This window comes from Mobula hypostoma, chromosome 17, assembly GCF_963921235.1.
Source record: "Mobula hypostoma chromosome 17, sMobHyp1.1, whole genome shotgun sequence".
NCBI classification, from domain to species: domain Eukaryota; kingdom Metazoa; phylum Chordata; class Chondrichthyes; order Myliobatiformes; family Myliobatidae; genus Mobula; species Mobula hypostoma.
The window spans coordinates 5324399-5342526 of record NC_086113.1 but is presented as its reverse complement, the minus strand read 5'-3'; the positions used below and the strand labels follow the sequence as shown (position 1 = coordinate 5342526).

At 42.3% G+C, this 18128-nt stretch overlaps 1 protein-coding gene across 5 annotated transcripts in view; it reads right to left on the bottom strand.

Annotated features, from left to right (window-relative positions):
• LOC134357802 (retinoic acid receptor beta-like) overlaps window positions 1-18128 on the bottom strand; it is a 499706-nt gene that overhangs the window by 170148 nt on the left and 311430 nt on the right. For 4 of the 5 annotated variants that reach the window (XM_063069461.1, XM_063069465.1, XM_063069463.1 and 1 more), the window contains one exon: window positions 1088-1236. In XM_063069461.1, the coding sequence (XP_062925531.1) occupies window positions 1088-1236 (149 nt within the window). Of the gene's footprint in view, window positions 1-1087; window positions 1237-15074; window positions 15134-18128 lie in introns of all 5 variants that reach the window. The other variant, XM_063069464.1, reaches the window with a different exon arrangement.

Sequence of the window (18128 nt, the reverse complement as noted above, 5' to 3'; positions counted from 1 at the left end):
TGAAGTATATGTCACTGTATACAGTATTGTGCAAAAATATTGGGTCTATATATAATATATATATATATATATATATATATGACTTGGCAGAGTACTGTAGTAATTTTATGTATTGCACTGCACTCCTGCCACAAAAAAAGAACAAACTTCATGACGTACGTGAGTGATGATAAACCTGATTCTGATCTGGGTCTCTATTGTGGACTGGGAGCGGGAAGGGGGCAGGGAGAGGGGAATCATGGTTGAGAAGAAGGGAAGGGAGAGGGGAAGGAACGGGAAGCACCAGAGAGACATTCTGTAATGATCAATTAATGAATTGTTTGGAATCAAATGACCTTGCCTGGTGTCTCAGGGCTGGGTGTGTCTGCACCCACACCACCCACTCCCCAACTCTGTCACACCTTCTCTGCCACCTGCACCACACCCCTCCTGCAGCACCCCACCCTCGCCATTCCTAGGCCACACAATGACAGGATGGACAGACAATAAATGTGCAAAAGGCAGCAGACTGTGCAAATACTAAAGAGAATAAAAAAATATGAAGCAATAAATATCGAGAAGATGAGACGAAGAGTCCTTGAAAGTGAGTCCACAGGTTGTGGGAACATTTCAATGATGGGGCAAGTGAAGGTGAGTGAGGTTGTCCCCTTTGGTTCAAGAGCCTGATGGCTGAGGGGTAATAACTGTTCCTGAACCTGGCTGTGTGAAACCTGATGCTCCTGTACCTTTCTGATGGCAGCAGTGAGAAGAGAGCATGGCCTGGATGGTGCCTGTTTTTTTTAATTCACCTCTGATGGTTTCATAACTAATTGCCCCTCACACACGGACAATAAACCGAGACAAATATACCAATCCTGGAGTCAGACTCTAAACACCCAGCACATCCTTGGACTGAGCTGCTGCTGACACAAACAGCACATTTCACTGTGCTTCGATGTTTTGACGTACATGTGACAAATAAATCTGACCTTTAAACTGTACATGTTGTCACACTGACAACTCCTATGCCAGTATCACAAGCTGACAACAGAAATAAATCGCCACAAAATCATTCCAGCATAACGGATTTCCTTCACTGTGGCCCTACCTTGCATCCTTCACAGGCACTGACCCCATAGTGATAACCGGATGACTTGTCTTGACAGACAAAGCAAGGTTTGTACACTCGTGGGGGTGGGATTGGAGATGGCGGACTCGGCACAATCTCTTCAGAGCTGGTACTTTGTGTTTCAATTGCTGAAAAATAAACACAACATATTGGAATCGGAATTGGATTTTTATCCTCACTTGTAACAAGACATAGTGAAAAGCTTGTCTTGCATATCATTCATACAAATTAATTCATTATATTGAGACAGAACAAAGTAAAACAATAACAGGATGCAGAATAACGTGTTACAATTATAGAGAAAGTTCAGTGCAGGTAGACAGTAAGGTGAAAGGTCATAGTAAAGTAGCGTGTGAGGTCAAGGGTCCGTCATACTAGGGAGAAAAAAATCTGCAGATGCTGATGGTCCAAAGCAACACACACAAAAATGCTGGAGGAACTCAGCAGTCCAGGCAGCACCTATGGAAAGGAGTAAACAGTCGACAATTTGGGCCGAGACCCTTCATCAGGACTGGAAAAAGTAGATGGCAAGTTAGAGCAAGAAGGTGGGGGTGGGGAGGAGAGGAAGAAGCAGGTGGTAGGTGAAACCGGGAGAGAGGGAGGAGGTGAAGTAAAGAGTTGGGAAGGTGACTGGTGAAAGAGATACAGGGCTGGAGAAGGGGGAATCTGATAAGAGGATAGAAGGCCACGGAAGAAAGGGAAGGGGGAGCAGCACCGGAGAGAGGTGTTAGGCAGGTAATGAGATAAGGAGAGAGAGAGAAAGGGGAGTGAGAATGGTGAAGGATGAGGGCAATTATCGGAAGTTTGAGAAATCGATGTTCTTGCCCCTACACCTCCTCCCTCACTATCATTTAGGGCCCCAAACAGTCCTTCAGATGAGGTGACACTTCACCTGTGAATCTGATGGGGTCATCTACCGTATCCGGTGCTCCCAGTGTGGCCTCCTGTATATTAGTGAGATCTGACATAGATTAGGAGACCACTTCGCCAAGCACCTACACTCCATACGCCAGAATAATCTGGATCTCCCATTTCAATTCTATTTCACATTCCCATTCTGATATGTCAGTTCTTTGCCTCTTCTTCTGCCGTGATGAGGCCACACTCAGGTTGGAGGAGCAACACCTTATATTCTGCCTGGGTAGCCTCCAACCTGATGGCATGAACATCAATTTCTCGAACTTTCGGTATTTGCACCACCACCCCTCACCATTCCCCATTCCTGTTTCCCTCTCTCACCTTTATCTCCTTACCTGCCCATCACTTCCCTCTGGTGCTCCTCCTCCTTCCTGTTCTTCCATGGTCTTCTACTCTCTCCAATCAGAGTCCCCCTTCTTTAGCCTGTATCTCTTTCACCAATCAGCTTCCCAGCCCTTTACTTCAACCCTCCCCCTCTCCCAGTTTCACCTCTCATCTACCATCTTGTACTTTTTCCTCTCCTACTCCAACCTTCTTGCTTTAACTTCTCATCTTATTTTCCAGTACTGATGAAGGGTCTCAGCCTGAAACAACAACTGATTACTCTTTCCCATAGATGCTGCCTGGCCTGCTGGGTTCCTCCAGCGTCTTGTGTGTGTTGATTATCATACTAAGGACTATTCAACAGTCTTATAACATGCAGAATAACTGCTTTGGTATATCAGATTTATAATTTTCCTTAATAAATATGTCCCTCTCACAAATTTCTACAGATGGTACCATGGAGAGCATTCTAACTGGTTGCATCACCATCTGGTATGGAGGGGCCACTGCAAAGGATTGGAAAAAGCTGCAGAAAGTTGTAAACTCAGCCAGCTCCATCATGGACACCAGCCTCCCCAGCATCCAGGACTCCTTCAAAAGGCAATGCCTCAGAAGAGACAGGAAGAAAATATGTGAAACCTGTACAGAAGTAGACTGGAACAATCTATGCTTAAGGACCTTCACCATGTGGGACAAGCCCTCTTCTCATTACTACCATCAAGGAGCCTGAAGACACACACTCAATGATTCAGGAACAGCTTCTAATTCTGATACTGACCCTGATTCTGAAAACCTTTCTCCCGCCAGTCTGGAAAGAGCTGCTTGGAGGTCTTTGGATTAGGGGCCAGATTGTTGTTTTAATTGTGTTTTTCTCGCAGTTTTAGCTCCATTTATGCCTGCTTGAATTGCTGTGTGTAATCTTGCATGGTGGAGGAACAAAGGGATCTTGGGCAGAAAATTTTATACCCAGACTGGTGACATGGGAACCATTACGCTATTCTTCCTGATGACTCTCTCTTGGATACATATTTGAAATGCTGCCATGTCTTTAATTTATACATTTAAAATGTGATTTTGAATGGGAATTTATTGGCTTGGTGAAGCTGCATCCATTCCAATCACCTCTCGCCCTGATGAGTTATGCTCAGCTCAGGTAGATATGCCACAGCACAGTCAGATTCCACTGTGAATAAGCTTCTGTTCTCAGGGCACACAGCAGCTTACAATTTAACAGGGTAATTGCTGGTATCAGTTATAGTTGTGGCTAACGTGGGAAATCCAAAATGTTTGTGCAGATGCAAAGGAAAGATTTAAACCACATTCTTCAAAGTACAACAATCTTTACCGAGTAACACACTCAAAATGCTGATTAATGAAGAGTCAACTATTTATTCCTCTCCATAGAAGCTGCCTGATCTTCTGACTTAGACCATAAGATCATAAGACATAGGATCAGAATTGGGCCATTCGGCCCATTGAGTCTCCGCCGTTCCATCACGGCTGATTTATTATTCCCCTCAACTCCATTTACCTGCCTTCTTCCCATAACCTTTGATGCCCTGACTAATTTAGAACCTATCAACCTCCACTTTAAATATACCCAATGACTTGGCCTCCACTGCCATCTGTGGCAATGAATTCCACAGAGTCACCACCACCCTCTGGATAAAGAAGTTCCTCCTTATCTCTGTTCTAAAGGGACATACTTGTATTCTGAGGTTGTGCTGTCTGGTCCTCCAGCATCTTGTGTGTGTTACTCTGCATTTCAAGCATCTACAGAATCTCTTATCTTTCTGATTTATGACAATCTTTACCCTGTTTAGTAGGGGATGATTAGCTTTAATCTACAGTAATGTTCTGCTGTTTAATCCTGTGTTTTCTGTCAACATGAACACAATTATTTTTTCTGCAGAATCATATGTAAAATAATACTGATCATTCACAGAGAGAGAGAAATATAAATGCTGAAGGTGCACCGCTACTGCAGAAAATAAATAAAAATCTCTACTTAAACTACATAATGTGTACTAATCTGTAATAAAGAGAGCTTATAAAAAACAAAATAATGTGTTGACAATTCAAATAAAAATCTCCACTATAACTCATGATGTGTTTTAAGCAATCCAGCATCTGCAGAATCTCTTGCATTATATGGTTTAACTCAGAAGAATGATAACGCATAAAAAAACTGAATAATGCGTTTGACAATTTAAATCAGTCACAAAGTACAATAATTCTATTGCATTTTGTTTCAAATACTCTCGTTCAAATAACTATACAAAATTATTCACAGTGCGATCTCTAGAGTCAGGTGTGATGTTGTCTATTGGTGACTGCAGAAGCCGATCCGGGATCCACATATTCTGGTGCAGTGCGGGCAAGAGTAAGTGGTGACTGTGGTTAGTGGCTGGGTCATTTGGTTGTTCAAAGTTCAAAGTAAATTTATTATTAAAGTACATATATGTCACCATATACTATCTTGAGATTCATTTTCTTGCGGGTGTACCCAGTAACTACATAGAAACACAACAGAATAAATGAAAAATCACACACAACAAGACAGCCAAACAACCAATGTGAAAAAGACAACTCTCCAAATACCAAAATTTAAAGAAGACACAAATAAAATAAAGAAGCAGTAAATTTTGAGAACGTGAGATGAAGAGACCTTGAAAGTGAGTCCGTATGTTGTTGGAACAGTTATAGAGTCACACAACATTACAGTACAGAAACAGGCCCTTCAGCCCATCTAGTTCTTGCCAAATCATTCAACTGCCTAGTGTCACTGACCCGCACCTGGACCAGAGCCCTCCATGCCCCTCCCATCTAGGTACTTATCCAAATGTTGAAATCATACCCACATCCACCACTTCTGTTGACAGCTCATTCCACACTCTCACCACCCTCTGAGTGAAGAAGCTCCCCTTCATGTCCCCCTTAAACATTTCACCTTTCACTGCTTGCATTTACCCTATCCATACCCTCGTAATTTTGTTTACATCTATCAATTCTCCTCTCAATCTTCTACGTTCTAAGGAATAAAGTTCCATGATGAGGCGAGTGAAGTTGAGTGAAGCTATCCCCTCTGTTTTAACAGCCTGACAGCTGAGGGGTAATGACTGTTCTTGAATCATCTGGTGTGGGTCCTGAGGTTCCTGTACCTTCTTCCCAATGGCTGCAGTGAGAAGCAGTCTATCTTCTCACAGCTGAATTACATTAGCAGTTGGTATCATAGTTTAGAAATCGCAAGTGGATTACACAGAAATATAGATTTCCTTTTTCCACCATATTTGAACTCTTTTGCTTTCATTTAAAAGTAAAGCCATTTAGAAAATATAATTAAAAGGAAAGAAGAGGCATTGGGGAATTTCCGGGATCTATAATGGACTTGACTGATTTGGAATTTGATGGTAATGTAGTTTTACCAACAAGAAACTCGCAACATCCAACCAGTAATTGAGATCACATTTCAAAGTCTATTGGATTGTACATCAAAAGCAAGACCTAAACGAAGAATTGTGATGTCCCACCTAATCGCATTGTTAAATTCATTGGCCAGTTGTCAGTACTCAATCTGGATTTATCCAGTTAGGCCTGCACTGTTGCAGAAGGAGGGAAGTGGATGGATTTTCCTGAAGTTTTTGTTGAGTTTTATTGCCGTAATATGGGGGAATAAAGACGGAAAATCAATCGCGTGAATGAGAGGAGGGTTGACGTGATTGAGTCATAGAAAGGTCAAGATGTGGTTACAGACAAACTGAATGATCTGAGTGAACCAGCAACCCATCTCTGGATCTACATTTCCAGCATTTTGTGTTATCACCATGGCAACCTTGGCCTCACCCTGTCAGAGATACTCACTTTGTCCTATCCAATAGCCCCACACTCTCTGCGATTAAAAACGTTCCTTTCTCTCTCTCTCTCTCTCCCAGTTTTGACGAGGCCTTCAGCCTCAAACATTAACTCTTCTATCCAATAACATTGCCTAACCTGCTGAGAATTCCCAGATTTTTCCATCTTTTAATTTTCTTCCACTGTTACTCTGTGTCATGTGACTTAGCTAATTTTACACCACTGCTGTTGAAAATTTAGCAGATTATGGACACAATCCCTGTAATTTCCTCCCCTTCTTCCTTCGGTAACCTAGGAAGCACTTCATCTTGATCAGGAGACCAGGAGATGTATCTACTTTAATTTGCCACTAGCCTTTCCCATGGGGAAGTGGAGGGAACACGGAACAGTCCTCATTGAGGGGTCAGCAGTGGAAAGTTTCAAGTCCCTGGGTGTCAACATCTCTGAAGATCTATCCTGGCCTCAACATATTGATGGAATCATAAAGAAGGCACACCAGCGGCTATATTTCATTAGGAGTTTGAGGAGATGTAGAATGTCGCTAATTTTTTACAGATCCATCATGGAGAGCGTTCTAACTGGTTGCATTGCCAGCTTGTACGGAGGGACAACTGATTGGAAAGAACTACAGAGGAATGCAAACTTAATCAGCTCCATCATAGGCACTAACCTCCCCATCTTCAAAAAGTGAAGCCTCAGAATAGTGACATCCACCATTAAGGAAAACCATCACACAGGACATGTCCTCTTCTCATTACTACCATTAGGCCGGAAGTACAGCAGCCGAAAGATAAACACAACATTTTCGGAATATTTTCTTTCCCTCCATCATCAGATTTCTGAACAGACAATGAACCAAACCTTGAAACCTACCTCACTATTTTTGCTCTCTTTTGCACTATTTATTTAATTTATTGGAATTATTCCTTATTGTAATTGATGGTATTTTTATATATTGCACTGTACTGCTGCCACGAACAACAAATTTCATGACATATGTCAGTGATAGTAAACCTGAATCTGATTCTGAATTCCAGCTTTCCTTTGCTGAGATACCAGCAGCATCTTCTTTCTTGATGAAGAATGATATTAATTTTATACTTCTGCCGCCATGAGAAAATTACTTTCTGGCCTTTAACCGTACAACTTTTCTTGTAGAGCTAACAGATTCCAATAATTACCAGAACCCAATATATTAATACTGTGAGGTCAAAGCAGATATTGACTGGTGTACAAGACAGATTAAAGACGATTTTCGAAACGATTTGAACTGACTGAACTTTACTTTCTTACTTGTTGGTCTGCCTCTCTCTGCATGCACATAAATATTCCAAGTGTCTCATCTGTGTTTTTATCAAACCCAGCCCATATGATGTGACAAGAGGTACTCTTTGCCGACCGAAGAATTGGAGGTTAACTGGAATTCTCTCAGTTTTTCATGGATCTGGGTGTACTGTAGAGAGCATTCTAACCGGTTGCATCACCATCTGGTTGAAGGGGTCACTGCACGGGATCAGAAAAATTGCAGAGGGTTGTAAACTCAGCCAGCTCCATCATGGGCACTAAGCTCGCCAACGTCAAAGACACCTTCAAAAGGCGATGACTCAAAAAAGTGGTATCCATCATTACGGACCCCCATCACCCAGGACTTGCCTCTTATTATTAACACCATCAGAATACACGCATTCAATGATTTAGGAACAGCTTCTTTCCCTCAGCCGTCAGATTTCTGAATGAACATTGAACCCATGAACACTACCTCACTATTCTGCTCTTTTTTTGAACTTCTTATTCCTTCTCTATATATATATTTCCTATTATAATTTATAGCATATCTTATGTTTTGCAATGTACTGCTGCCACAAAACGAATTTCACAACATTTGGTAGTGTCAAAGTCTTAGGCATATAAAACAAGGGTCCTAACATATACAGTATAAATGTGCACAGTGCTATATGTCAATGATAATAAACCAGATTCTGACACTAAGGATAAAACCAGTACGTTACGTTCTCAGAGATGAGGGAATTGAAAAATTTACAGTGGTATGCTATTCAGAAATTAGATCAGATGTGGTCAAATTAAATAATTGGTGAAGATTGCTTGTCTTGATTCCAGTGATGTTGTGTTCCTTCAAGATTCAAGTTTGCTGATGACACAGAAGTTGGGGTATTGTAAATAGTCTGGAGGGTTGTTAGAGATCACACTGGGACATCGATAGGATTTAGAACTGGGCTGAGAAGTGGCAGATGGAATTCAACCCAGATAAGCGTGAAGTGGTTCATTTCGTAGGTCAAATTTGAAGACAGAATATAATATTAATGGTAAAGACTCTGGGCAGTGTGAAGGATCAGCAAGCTCTTGGGGTCCGTGTCCATTGGACACTCAAAACTGCTGCGCAGGTTGACAATGTTGTTAAGAAGGCGTATGGTGTGTTGGTCTTCATCAACAGTGGGATTGAGTTCAAGTGCTATATAAGACCTTAGTTAGACCCCACTTGGAGTACTGTGTTCCGTTCTGGTCACCTCACTACAGGAAGGATGTGGAAACTATAGAGAGTGTGCAGAGGAGGTTTACAAGGATGTTGCCTGGATTGGGGAGCATGCCTTATGAGAATAGGCTGAGTGAACTTGGCCTTTTCTCCTTGGAATGACGGAGGATGAGAGGTGACCTGATAGAGGTGTATAAGATGATGAGAGGCATTGATTGTGTGGATAGCCAGAGTCTTCTTCCCAGGGCTGAATTGCTAACACAAGGGGGCATAGTTTTAAGGTGCTTGGAAGTAGGTACAAGGGGGATGTCAGAAGTAAGTTTTTCCACACAGAGAGTGGTGGGTGCGTGGAATGCACTGACAGTGAAGGTGGTGGAACGGGCTCAATAGGGTCTTTTAAGAGACTCTTAGATGGAACTTAGAAAAATAGAGGGCTATGCGGTAGGGAAATTCTAGGCAGCTTCTAGAGTAGGTTACATGGTCAGCACAACATTGTGGGCCAAAGGGCCTGTAATGTGCTGTAGGTTTCTATGTTTTCTATTGTCTCATGTCATTTCTAGTGAAGAAGTGCAAAGGAACAAAGTAATTGTTACTGCAGATCTGATGGGGTACCAAAAACACAAATAACACAATAAGATAGCTTATATACATAGATTGATTGTATGTCCATAAAGTGACGCTAGGCACAGGAGTGTCTGTATGTAAGGTGATTGACAGTAAATGATAGAGTAGTGGTGGTCGGGGTGTGGTGGGGTGGGATAGTGGGTGGAGGTGTTGATCAGCCTTACTGCTTGGCAAAAGTAACTGTATTTGAATCTGGTGGTCCTGGCGTGGATGGTATGCAGCCTCCTCCCTGATGGGAGTGGGACAAACAGTCCCTGAGCAGGGTGGGTGGGGTCCTTCATGATGTCACTGGCCCTTTCCCGGCACCCTTCTGTACATACGTCCTTGGTGGTGGGTAGGCTGGTGCCAGTGATGCGTTGGGTGGGTTTGACTACCATTGTTACATTATAATTGAATGACCTGCATTGGCAAAATCCAACAAAACTAATTCTTTCATTTGTGTTGAGATTACAATAGCTTTCCATCGTGCCAGTGTGACTTCCCTGTGTATGTTTGCAGTGGCACACTGTACTCCTGTCTGCATGGCTTTGAGAGCCAGAGCACCAGTTTCACACATTCACCCTGTCAGGAGGGTCACTACCTGGGGCATGTCTATTGACCTACACTAGAACCTTTGGTGCAATCCTCTGGCCATAAGCCACCCATATGGACACTCAAATATAGCTCTTCTTGAAATAAATTTTCATGCCAACTTTACATGGTGTTTTGTGTTAACAAACAGAATCTGTCATAGAGTCTTCTCTGTTTCAAAATTCGAAGGTTCACTTTATTATCAAAATATACTTGCAGAATATAACTCTGTGACTTGCCTTCTCCAGATAGCCATAAGATATAGAAAACCATAGAAATAGTTGAAAGAAAGACACCAATCCTACCCCCAATTTGCAAACCCCAAACCTCCAACCTCTCCCTCGCATAAAAAACTAACAAATCACCCACATGGAGAAACAACAATAAGAACATCAAACCCCGAAACCCCCAGCCCACCAATCAGCAACAAGCAAGAGTGGGTGAAAACTCTGAAATGGACATGTTTCTTGCCAACAAATAGATCTACAAGAGAGATCTATGGATCATTCAAAACAGACATCCTTCACTTCATTGCTCAGTATGTAAGAGTCAGACAGCAATACAGCATGAATACAGGTGTCTCGGCCCAACCAGTTCATGCTAACTATGGTGCCCACCCATCCATTCTGAACTTCTTTCGTTTGGCCCATTACATCTATTGTGAATGCCTGCTAGAAAATGAATCACAAAGTAGTATATGGTGACAGATACAAACTTTGATAATAAATTTACTTTCAACTTTCATCTTTGAAATCCCATCCTTCCCTGCACTATTCATATGCTTCTTAAATGATACTATTGTAGCTGCGTCAATCGCCTTCTCTGGCATCTCATTCCATATACTCACCACCCTGTGCCTCAGGTTCCTTTCACATCTTGTTTCCTTCATCCTAAATTTAAACTCTCTCATTTTATACTCCCCTACCCAGGGGAAAAGACTGCTACCATTCACCTTATCTACACCCCTCATGATTGTATAAATCTACGAGGACATCTTGCATTCTCCGACGTTCCAAGAAATAAAGACCCAGCCTGGCTAACCTCTCCCTATAATTCAAGGCCACTAGTCATGGCAACAGCCTTGTAAATCTTTTCTGCACACTTTCCAGTTTAACTGCATCTTTCCTATAGCAGGGTGACTAGTACTGCACACAGTACTCTAAGAGCATAATGTTCCAACACCGACACCCAATGCCCGAATTGTCATAAAACCATTTGACCTAATAGAACTATAATACTGATAAGGCTCTGAAGATCACAAATCTACACTTAGTAACCACTCTACCTGGTACACCTGTACATCTGTTCGTTAATGTAAATATCTAATCAGCCAATCATGTGACACAATGCATAAAAGCATGCAGGCACGGTCAAGAGTTTCAGTTGTTGTTCAGACTAATCATCAGAATGGGGAAGAAATGTGTTCTAAGTGACCTTGAGCATGGAGTGATTGTTGGGGCCAGATGGGGTGGTTCAAGTACCTCAGATACTGCAGATCCTCCTGGGATTTTCATGCCCAACAGTTTCTAGAATTTACAGACAATGATGCAAAATGGAAAAAAGTCCAGTGAGCAATAGTTCTGTGTTCAAAAACACCTTGTTAAGGATAGAAGCCAGAGGAAAATGGCCAGACTGGTTCTAGCCTTCAGAAAAGTGATAGTAACTCAAATAACCACATGTTACAACAGTGGTGTGCAGAACAGCGTTTCAAAATGCCCAACACATTGGACCTTGAAATGGATGGGCTACAACAACAGAAGACAATGAACATACATGCAGTGGCCACTTTATTAGGTACAGAGGGTATCTGTAATCTCTAAGTGTACTTGCAGAAGCACAAAACAGCATTATGCCCTTTTAAGAGATTGCAGAAAAATCTGCACACCATGCGAGTTCTTCAGAAAATTACTAAATTCCTATATTAGGATTTATTTTTTACTTCCTATAATGCATTATATGAAAAGAATGCACTTTGAAAAGCTTGGAAGGGGACTTAATAATAAATTTCAAAAAGAGCATTTAAATCCACTTGAAAAGAAAATTGTAACTTTGAACTCTGAAGTCACATTGTCATAAATGTTGATAGATTCTTGATTGGTCAGGGTATGAAGTGATACGGGTAAAAGGCAGGAGATTGGGTCTGAGAGGATGATGAAATGGTGCAGCAGACTTGATGGGCCAAATGGCCTAATTTTGCTCCTATTTCTTATGTCTTACATTAGGCTAATTTGTGTGTAAACAATATTACAGAACTATAGCTATCACAGGAGTTACAGAATATTACAGAATATCACAAAAGTATATTAGAAATTAACATAACAGAATAATATAACAGAAGTTAGGTTGGCAGAGACCAGAGGGCACAGCCTCAGAAAAGGGCAGGGAATCCCAGCCAGGGTCCACAAACTCATCAGTTAACAGTAGTGGTCCATGGCACAAAAAAGGGTTGGGAACCCCTGGAATAGAGGGGTGCCCACTTATAACTGAGATGAGGCAGAATTTCTTCAGCCAGAGGGTGGTAAGTCTTTGCCACAGATAGCCCTGTCATTGGGTATACTTTACGTCGAGGTTGATTGGTTCTTGATTAGTCAGGGCGTCAAAGGTTACGGGGAGAAGGCAGGAGAATGGGGTAGAGGGGATAATAAATCAGTCATGATGGATTGGTGGAGCAGGCTCGATGGGCCAATTTTGCTCCCATGTTTTATAGTCTTATATATGGACTGAAGGGCCTGTTTCTGTACTGCAGTGCTCTATGACTTTATATTTGTCATATAAGACCAGTTTTTGGGCCCATACTACATCAGACTCTTTTTTTTTGGGGAATATATTGCTAATATATACAGAATGTCATCAGAGATAAATGAGTTCAAATATTTATTTGTTTCAAGAAAAATAAACAGATTATAAGACATTAAGTGTGAGAGGCCAATGACAAGCGATTAGCAACAATATTAGACGAGAGATCTGGGCATAATCTATGGCACGTAGTTTCCTGTTTCCCACCCAGCCGCACTCTTGATGACCTCTAAAACTATTGAACAGATTTCCTGATTCCTTGGGCCTTAGTCGCGCATTACAAATGTTAATGCAAGCAATTGAGATCAGGGTGTAGGAGAAATCTCGTTCTGCATGATCTTTCTGCAACTGTGGAGTTAGTTATAGAACATGGAACCTAGGAATATAAGAGTATAACGCAGGAACGGACCCTTCAGAACACAATGTTGTGGTGAACCAATTAAATTAGTAATCAAATGGACAACTAATCTCTTCTGTCCACATAATGTCCATATCCTTCCATTTTCTCACATTCATGTGCCGATCTAAACATCACTTAAAAGCCCCTAATGCATCTGCCTCTACCCCCACCCCAGGCAGTTCATTCCAGACACCCTCCACTGTCTCTGTCAAAAGCTTGCTCCTCATATCTCCTTTGAAATGACCCCCTCTCATCTGAAGCACATGCCCTCAGGTATTAGACATTTCAACCCTGGGTAAAAGATACTGTCTGAGAACTACCTGATTGTGGTAAACCATATATATGTGTTGTAACTGGGTTACCTGCCTGGACAGGCCCCTCTGCTGACTGCTCCTGTGGCTCCTCCCACAGTTCCCGAATAAAGGCGATTGCGCCACTGCTCCTCCTCCCAGTCCAGGGGCAGATACTCAGCATGGTGGAGGTCACATTTTACTGCTAATAAAAGCCTTTCAGTATTTACTCTACTTCCAGTCTTTTGGCGTTATTGATGGTGCATCACTGACAGATCTTATAAACCTCTATTAGATCTCCCCTCAGCCTCTGCTGCCCCAGAGAAAACAACCCAAGTTTGTCCAATCTCTCATTATAGCACACTCTCTAATCCAGGCAGCATCCTGGTAAACCTCTTCTGAACCCTCTCCAAAGCCTTGACATCCTTCCTATAATGGAGCGACCAGAATTGTCTGCAATACTTTAGATGTGGCCTAACTAGAAGTTTATAAAGTTGAAACATAACTTCCTGGCTTTAGAACTCAATGCCTCGACTATCTTGATAAGCACTTAGGGCAGAAACTATGTCAACATTCGAGATTATAATGAATGGGGGCTTGAAGAAACAGGAGATAACTTCTCAGGGATAAGCAGTTAAAAATAATTTTAGCAGATAAACAGCCCTTCCAGTTGAGACAACACTGCACCTGTGAAACTGCTGGGGTCTTCTCTTGTGTCTGGTATTCCCGATGCGGCATTCTCTGCATGGTGAGATGCGTCACAAATTGAGGGACCACTTCGTCAACCACCTCCACACCATCTGCCAAAAGCAGAACTTCCCCCTGGTCGCATTCCCATTCCAACATGTCAGTCCATAGCCTCCTCTTGTGCCAAGATGAGGCCACCCTCAGAGTGGAGGAGCAACACCATATCTTCCACCTGGGTAGCCTCCAACCTGAAGGTGTATCAATTTCTCTACCCAGTAAAAAAAATCCCTCCCCCTCCCCTCTTCTTCCATTCCCCACTCTGGTCTTTTATCTCTTCTCGCCTACCTATCACCTCTGCCTGGGTCCCCTCCTCCTTCCCCTTCTCCTACGGTCCACTCTCCTCTCCTATCAAACTGCTTCTTCTCCAACTCTTCACCTTTCCCACCCACCTGGCTTCACTTATCACCTTCCAGCTATCCTCCTTCCTCTCCCCCAACTCCTTATTCTGGTGTCTTCCCTCTTCCTTTCCAGTCCTGAAGAAGTGTCTTGGCCCAAACCGTTGGTATTTATTCATCTCCGTAGCTGCTGCCTGAAGACTTGCTGAGTTCATCCAGCATTTTGGGGGTGTTAAGAACATTTGCTGCCATGAAAAGTGCAAGCCTGCAGGGAACCATTGAGCGTGGTTGAAGGAGATGTGACCAGAAGGTTTATACACTTGCATGCAATTTCTCAAACAAAATTGAATTTCCAGTGCAAAGAAACCCAACACAAAGATGCCCGTACTTTCTGAATGCAGAGGTAGGTGCCAACTTATCCCGGTTTTACAAAGCTCCTTTTACACCTCAATTATGTCAGTCCTGATCTGAATACATTCCTTTCCAAAGCAATATTCCTTTGACATTAAGTAATTATGACAATGTGCAGTACCAACATGTGCAACGTTCAATTAAATGCACCTGAGTACATTTCATCCACAGATCAAACGAAAGGACACCACAGTAAACAAAGTCCTACCTTTCTTTGAAAGGTCGTAAGTCTTACTGGATGAAGAGATGTTGTTGTAGTGAGATATTCTATCAGAAAACAGATCACTGATGTTAACAATCTTCACTGACAAACATTACTTCATTTTTCCCACCACTTCTCTCCCTCTGTACTCTCAAAGAAAGCATCTCTCGAAAGAACCATAGGAAGGAGTGGAATTAGGCCTTATGGCCCATCGAGCCCTCTCCACCATTCCATCCTGCCTGGGTTATTTTCCTTCTCAACCTCATTCTCCTGCCTTCTCCCCATAACCTTTGGTGCCCTTATTAATCAAGAACCTTCACATTAAATACAGTACACACAATGACTTTGGCCTCCACAGCCATCTGTGGCAATGAATTCCACAGATTCACCACCCTCTGGCTAAAGAAATTCCTTCTCATCTCTGATCTAAAGGGACATCCCTGTATTTTGAGGCTGTGCCCGCTGGTCCTAGATTCCCCCACTGTCGGAAATATCCTCTCCACATCCAATCTATCTAGACATTTCAATTCACCCCATCCTAACTCTGGGTCTCGACTTGAATCATCCAGTACTCCGCGGACACCGAGTTACTCCAGCATCGTTGCTTGGGTAGGGACCAATCATTCGCTCACCTATGTGAGCCAAATCTGGCGTCTGACTCTTTGAGCAAGGGGGTTGAGTGGTGGAAGTCAATGGAGGGTCGTCAGTTGATACCTACAGGCACCGTCTTAATGATGGTTATTGGATTGCATTCATAATCTGGAACTCATTACCCAACGAGTGGTGTGACCGAGAGAACTAGGTACAACAGCTGCATGTGTCCACAGAACTGCACCCAACAAGAGTTAGTACTTTTTGGGAAGGAGTGAAAAGTAGTGGGGGGGGGAGCGGTGGAATAAAAAGGAACAAAGAAGAAGAAAACAATACATTCTCCAGAAAAGATATCAGTTGTAAAGCAAAAGGCATTTCCTGTTCAGACCCATGGGGAGTTTTGAGTATGAAGCTGCAAGCCTCATGTGGAACAGAGCAATTTTATTTAATTAGAGTATATAGAAAGTGTTGCATTTGGTCAAAACATTCTGATATTCCGCGTTTTTGTTGGCACAGAAAGAAGTCAGACAGGATTTTTTTTTATGAATTCACTGCTGGAGAAAAAGACACGCAGTTTGCATACATTAGGCACTGTGTCAAAGGAAACGCTAAAGTTCAACTAAAGTACAAGTAATCAGGAACAGATTGGCAACATACCTCAGTGTATATTCAATACTGCTTGTACTTATAAGACACCTAAAGTTGGGAAACAAAAGCAGCCCTATTTTTAATTGGAGACGTCAGAATCAGACTAAGTCTGCCTTTTATCAATCTTCAGCAATTTTTTGTTTTAATCAGAATTTACAGTTGTGCTATTCCCAATTAACTTTCCATTCCTCCAAATTTATTTCTCCATAGTTATCAATTAAGGAGAAATTCAAAGCAAGTTCAGGTCAAAATATTCGTCCCGAGGCCTAGTTCTGTTTTGGCACGACATTCAGTTTAACAATGCACATTTCTTCATTGTTACTTGTGTAAAAATATAGGATTTTAAGAGCAGGGACCATTTATTTATTGAGATACAGTGTGGAAGAGACCCCTCCAGTCCAGTGAGACATGCTGCCCGGCAATTCTGGATTTAACACCGGCCTGTTCATTTACGATGACCAATTAACCGGTATGTCTTTGGACTGTGGGGGTAACCGGAGCATCTGGAGGACACCCATGAGGTAATGGGGAGAATGTACAAACTCTTCACAGGCAATGGCTGGAATCGAACCCAGATTGCCTGTACTGTAAAGCATTGTGCTAACCACTACACTACCGTGCCATCTCAAACATAGAACATTCCAGCAGAGTACAGGCCCTTTGGCCCATGATGTTGTGCTGACCTATTAACCTACTCTCCAATCTTTCTATCACCCATGTGCCCACCTAAGAGTCTCTTAAATGTCCCTGATGTATCTGCCTCCGCACCATTCATGACAGGGTGTTTCACACACCCACCACTCTCTGTGTAAAAAACAAAACTCACCTGTGACATACCCCCTCTGTATTTTCCTCCAGTTACCTTAAAATTATACCTCTTGTGTTACCCATTTATGCCCTGGGAAAAGTCTCTGGCTGCCCACTCTATCTGTGCCTCTTATCATCTTGTACATCTCTATCAAGTCACCTCTCATCCTCCTTCACTTCAGAGAGAAAATCCCTAACTCACTCAACCTTTTCTCATCAGACATGCTCTCTAATCCAGGCAGCATCCTGGCCAATCTCCTCTGCGCCCTCTCTAAAACTTCCACATGCTTCCTATAAGGAGGTGATCAGAATTGAACATAATATTGTGGTTTAACCAGGGTTTTATAGAACTGCAACATTATCTCATGGCTGTGCATTCATACAATTGAGGTCGAATTATTATGGCTGTCAAATAGTGAACATCATACACGAATAAAGCAGGCAGATTGTGACAAGAATCCTAGGAAACACTGATTTCATGGCAACAGTACCACTGTGGAACTGAACGCTTTCTCTGAGGCCCTCTCAAACATTCAACAGACACTCGGTAGTAGGAAGGAGACTACACAGTATAACTAGAATCAGAATCAGAATCAGGTTTAATATCAGTGGTATATGTTGTGAAATTTGTTGTTTTGTGGCAGCAATATGTTGCAATACATAATAATAAAAAACTGTAAATTACAATGAGTATATGTGTATATTTAAAAAGTTAAATTCAATAAGTAGTGCAGAAAGAGCAAGAAAAATGGTGAGGTAGTGTTCATGGGTTCAATGTCCATTCAGAAATCAGAAGGCAGAGAGGACGAAACTGTTCCTGAATCGCTGAGTGAGTGCCTTCAGGCTTCTGTACCTCCTCTCTGATGGTGACAATGAGAAGAGGGCATGTCCTGGGTGCTGGGGCCCTTAATGATGGATGCTGCCCTGCTGAGGCATCACACCTTGAAGATGTCCTGCATGCTGGATAACTCTAAGGGGCCAACCAACATTGTACTTGAATGTTAGTTCCTGCTT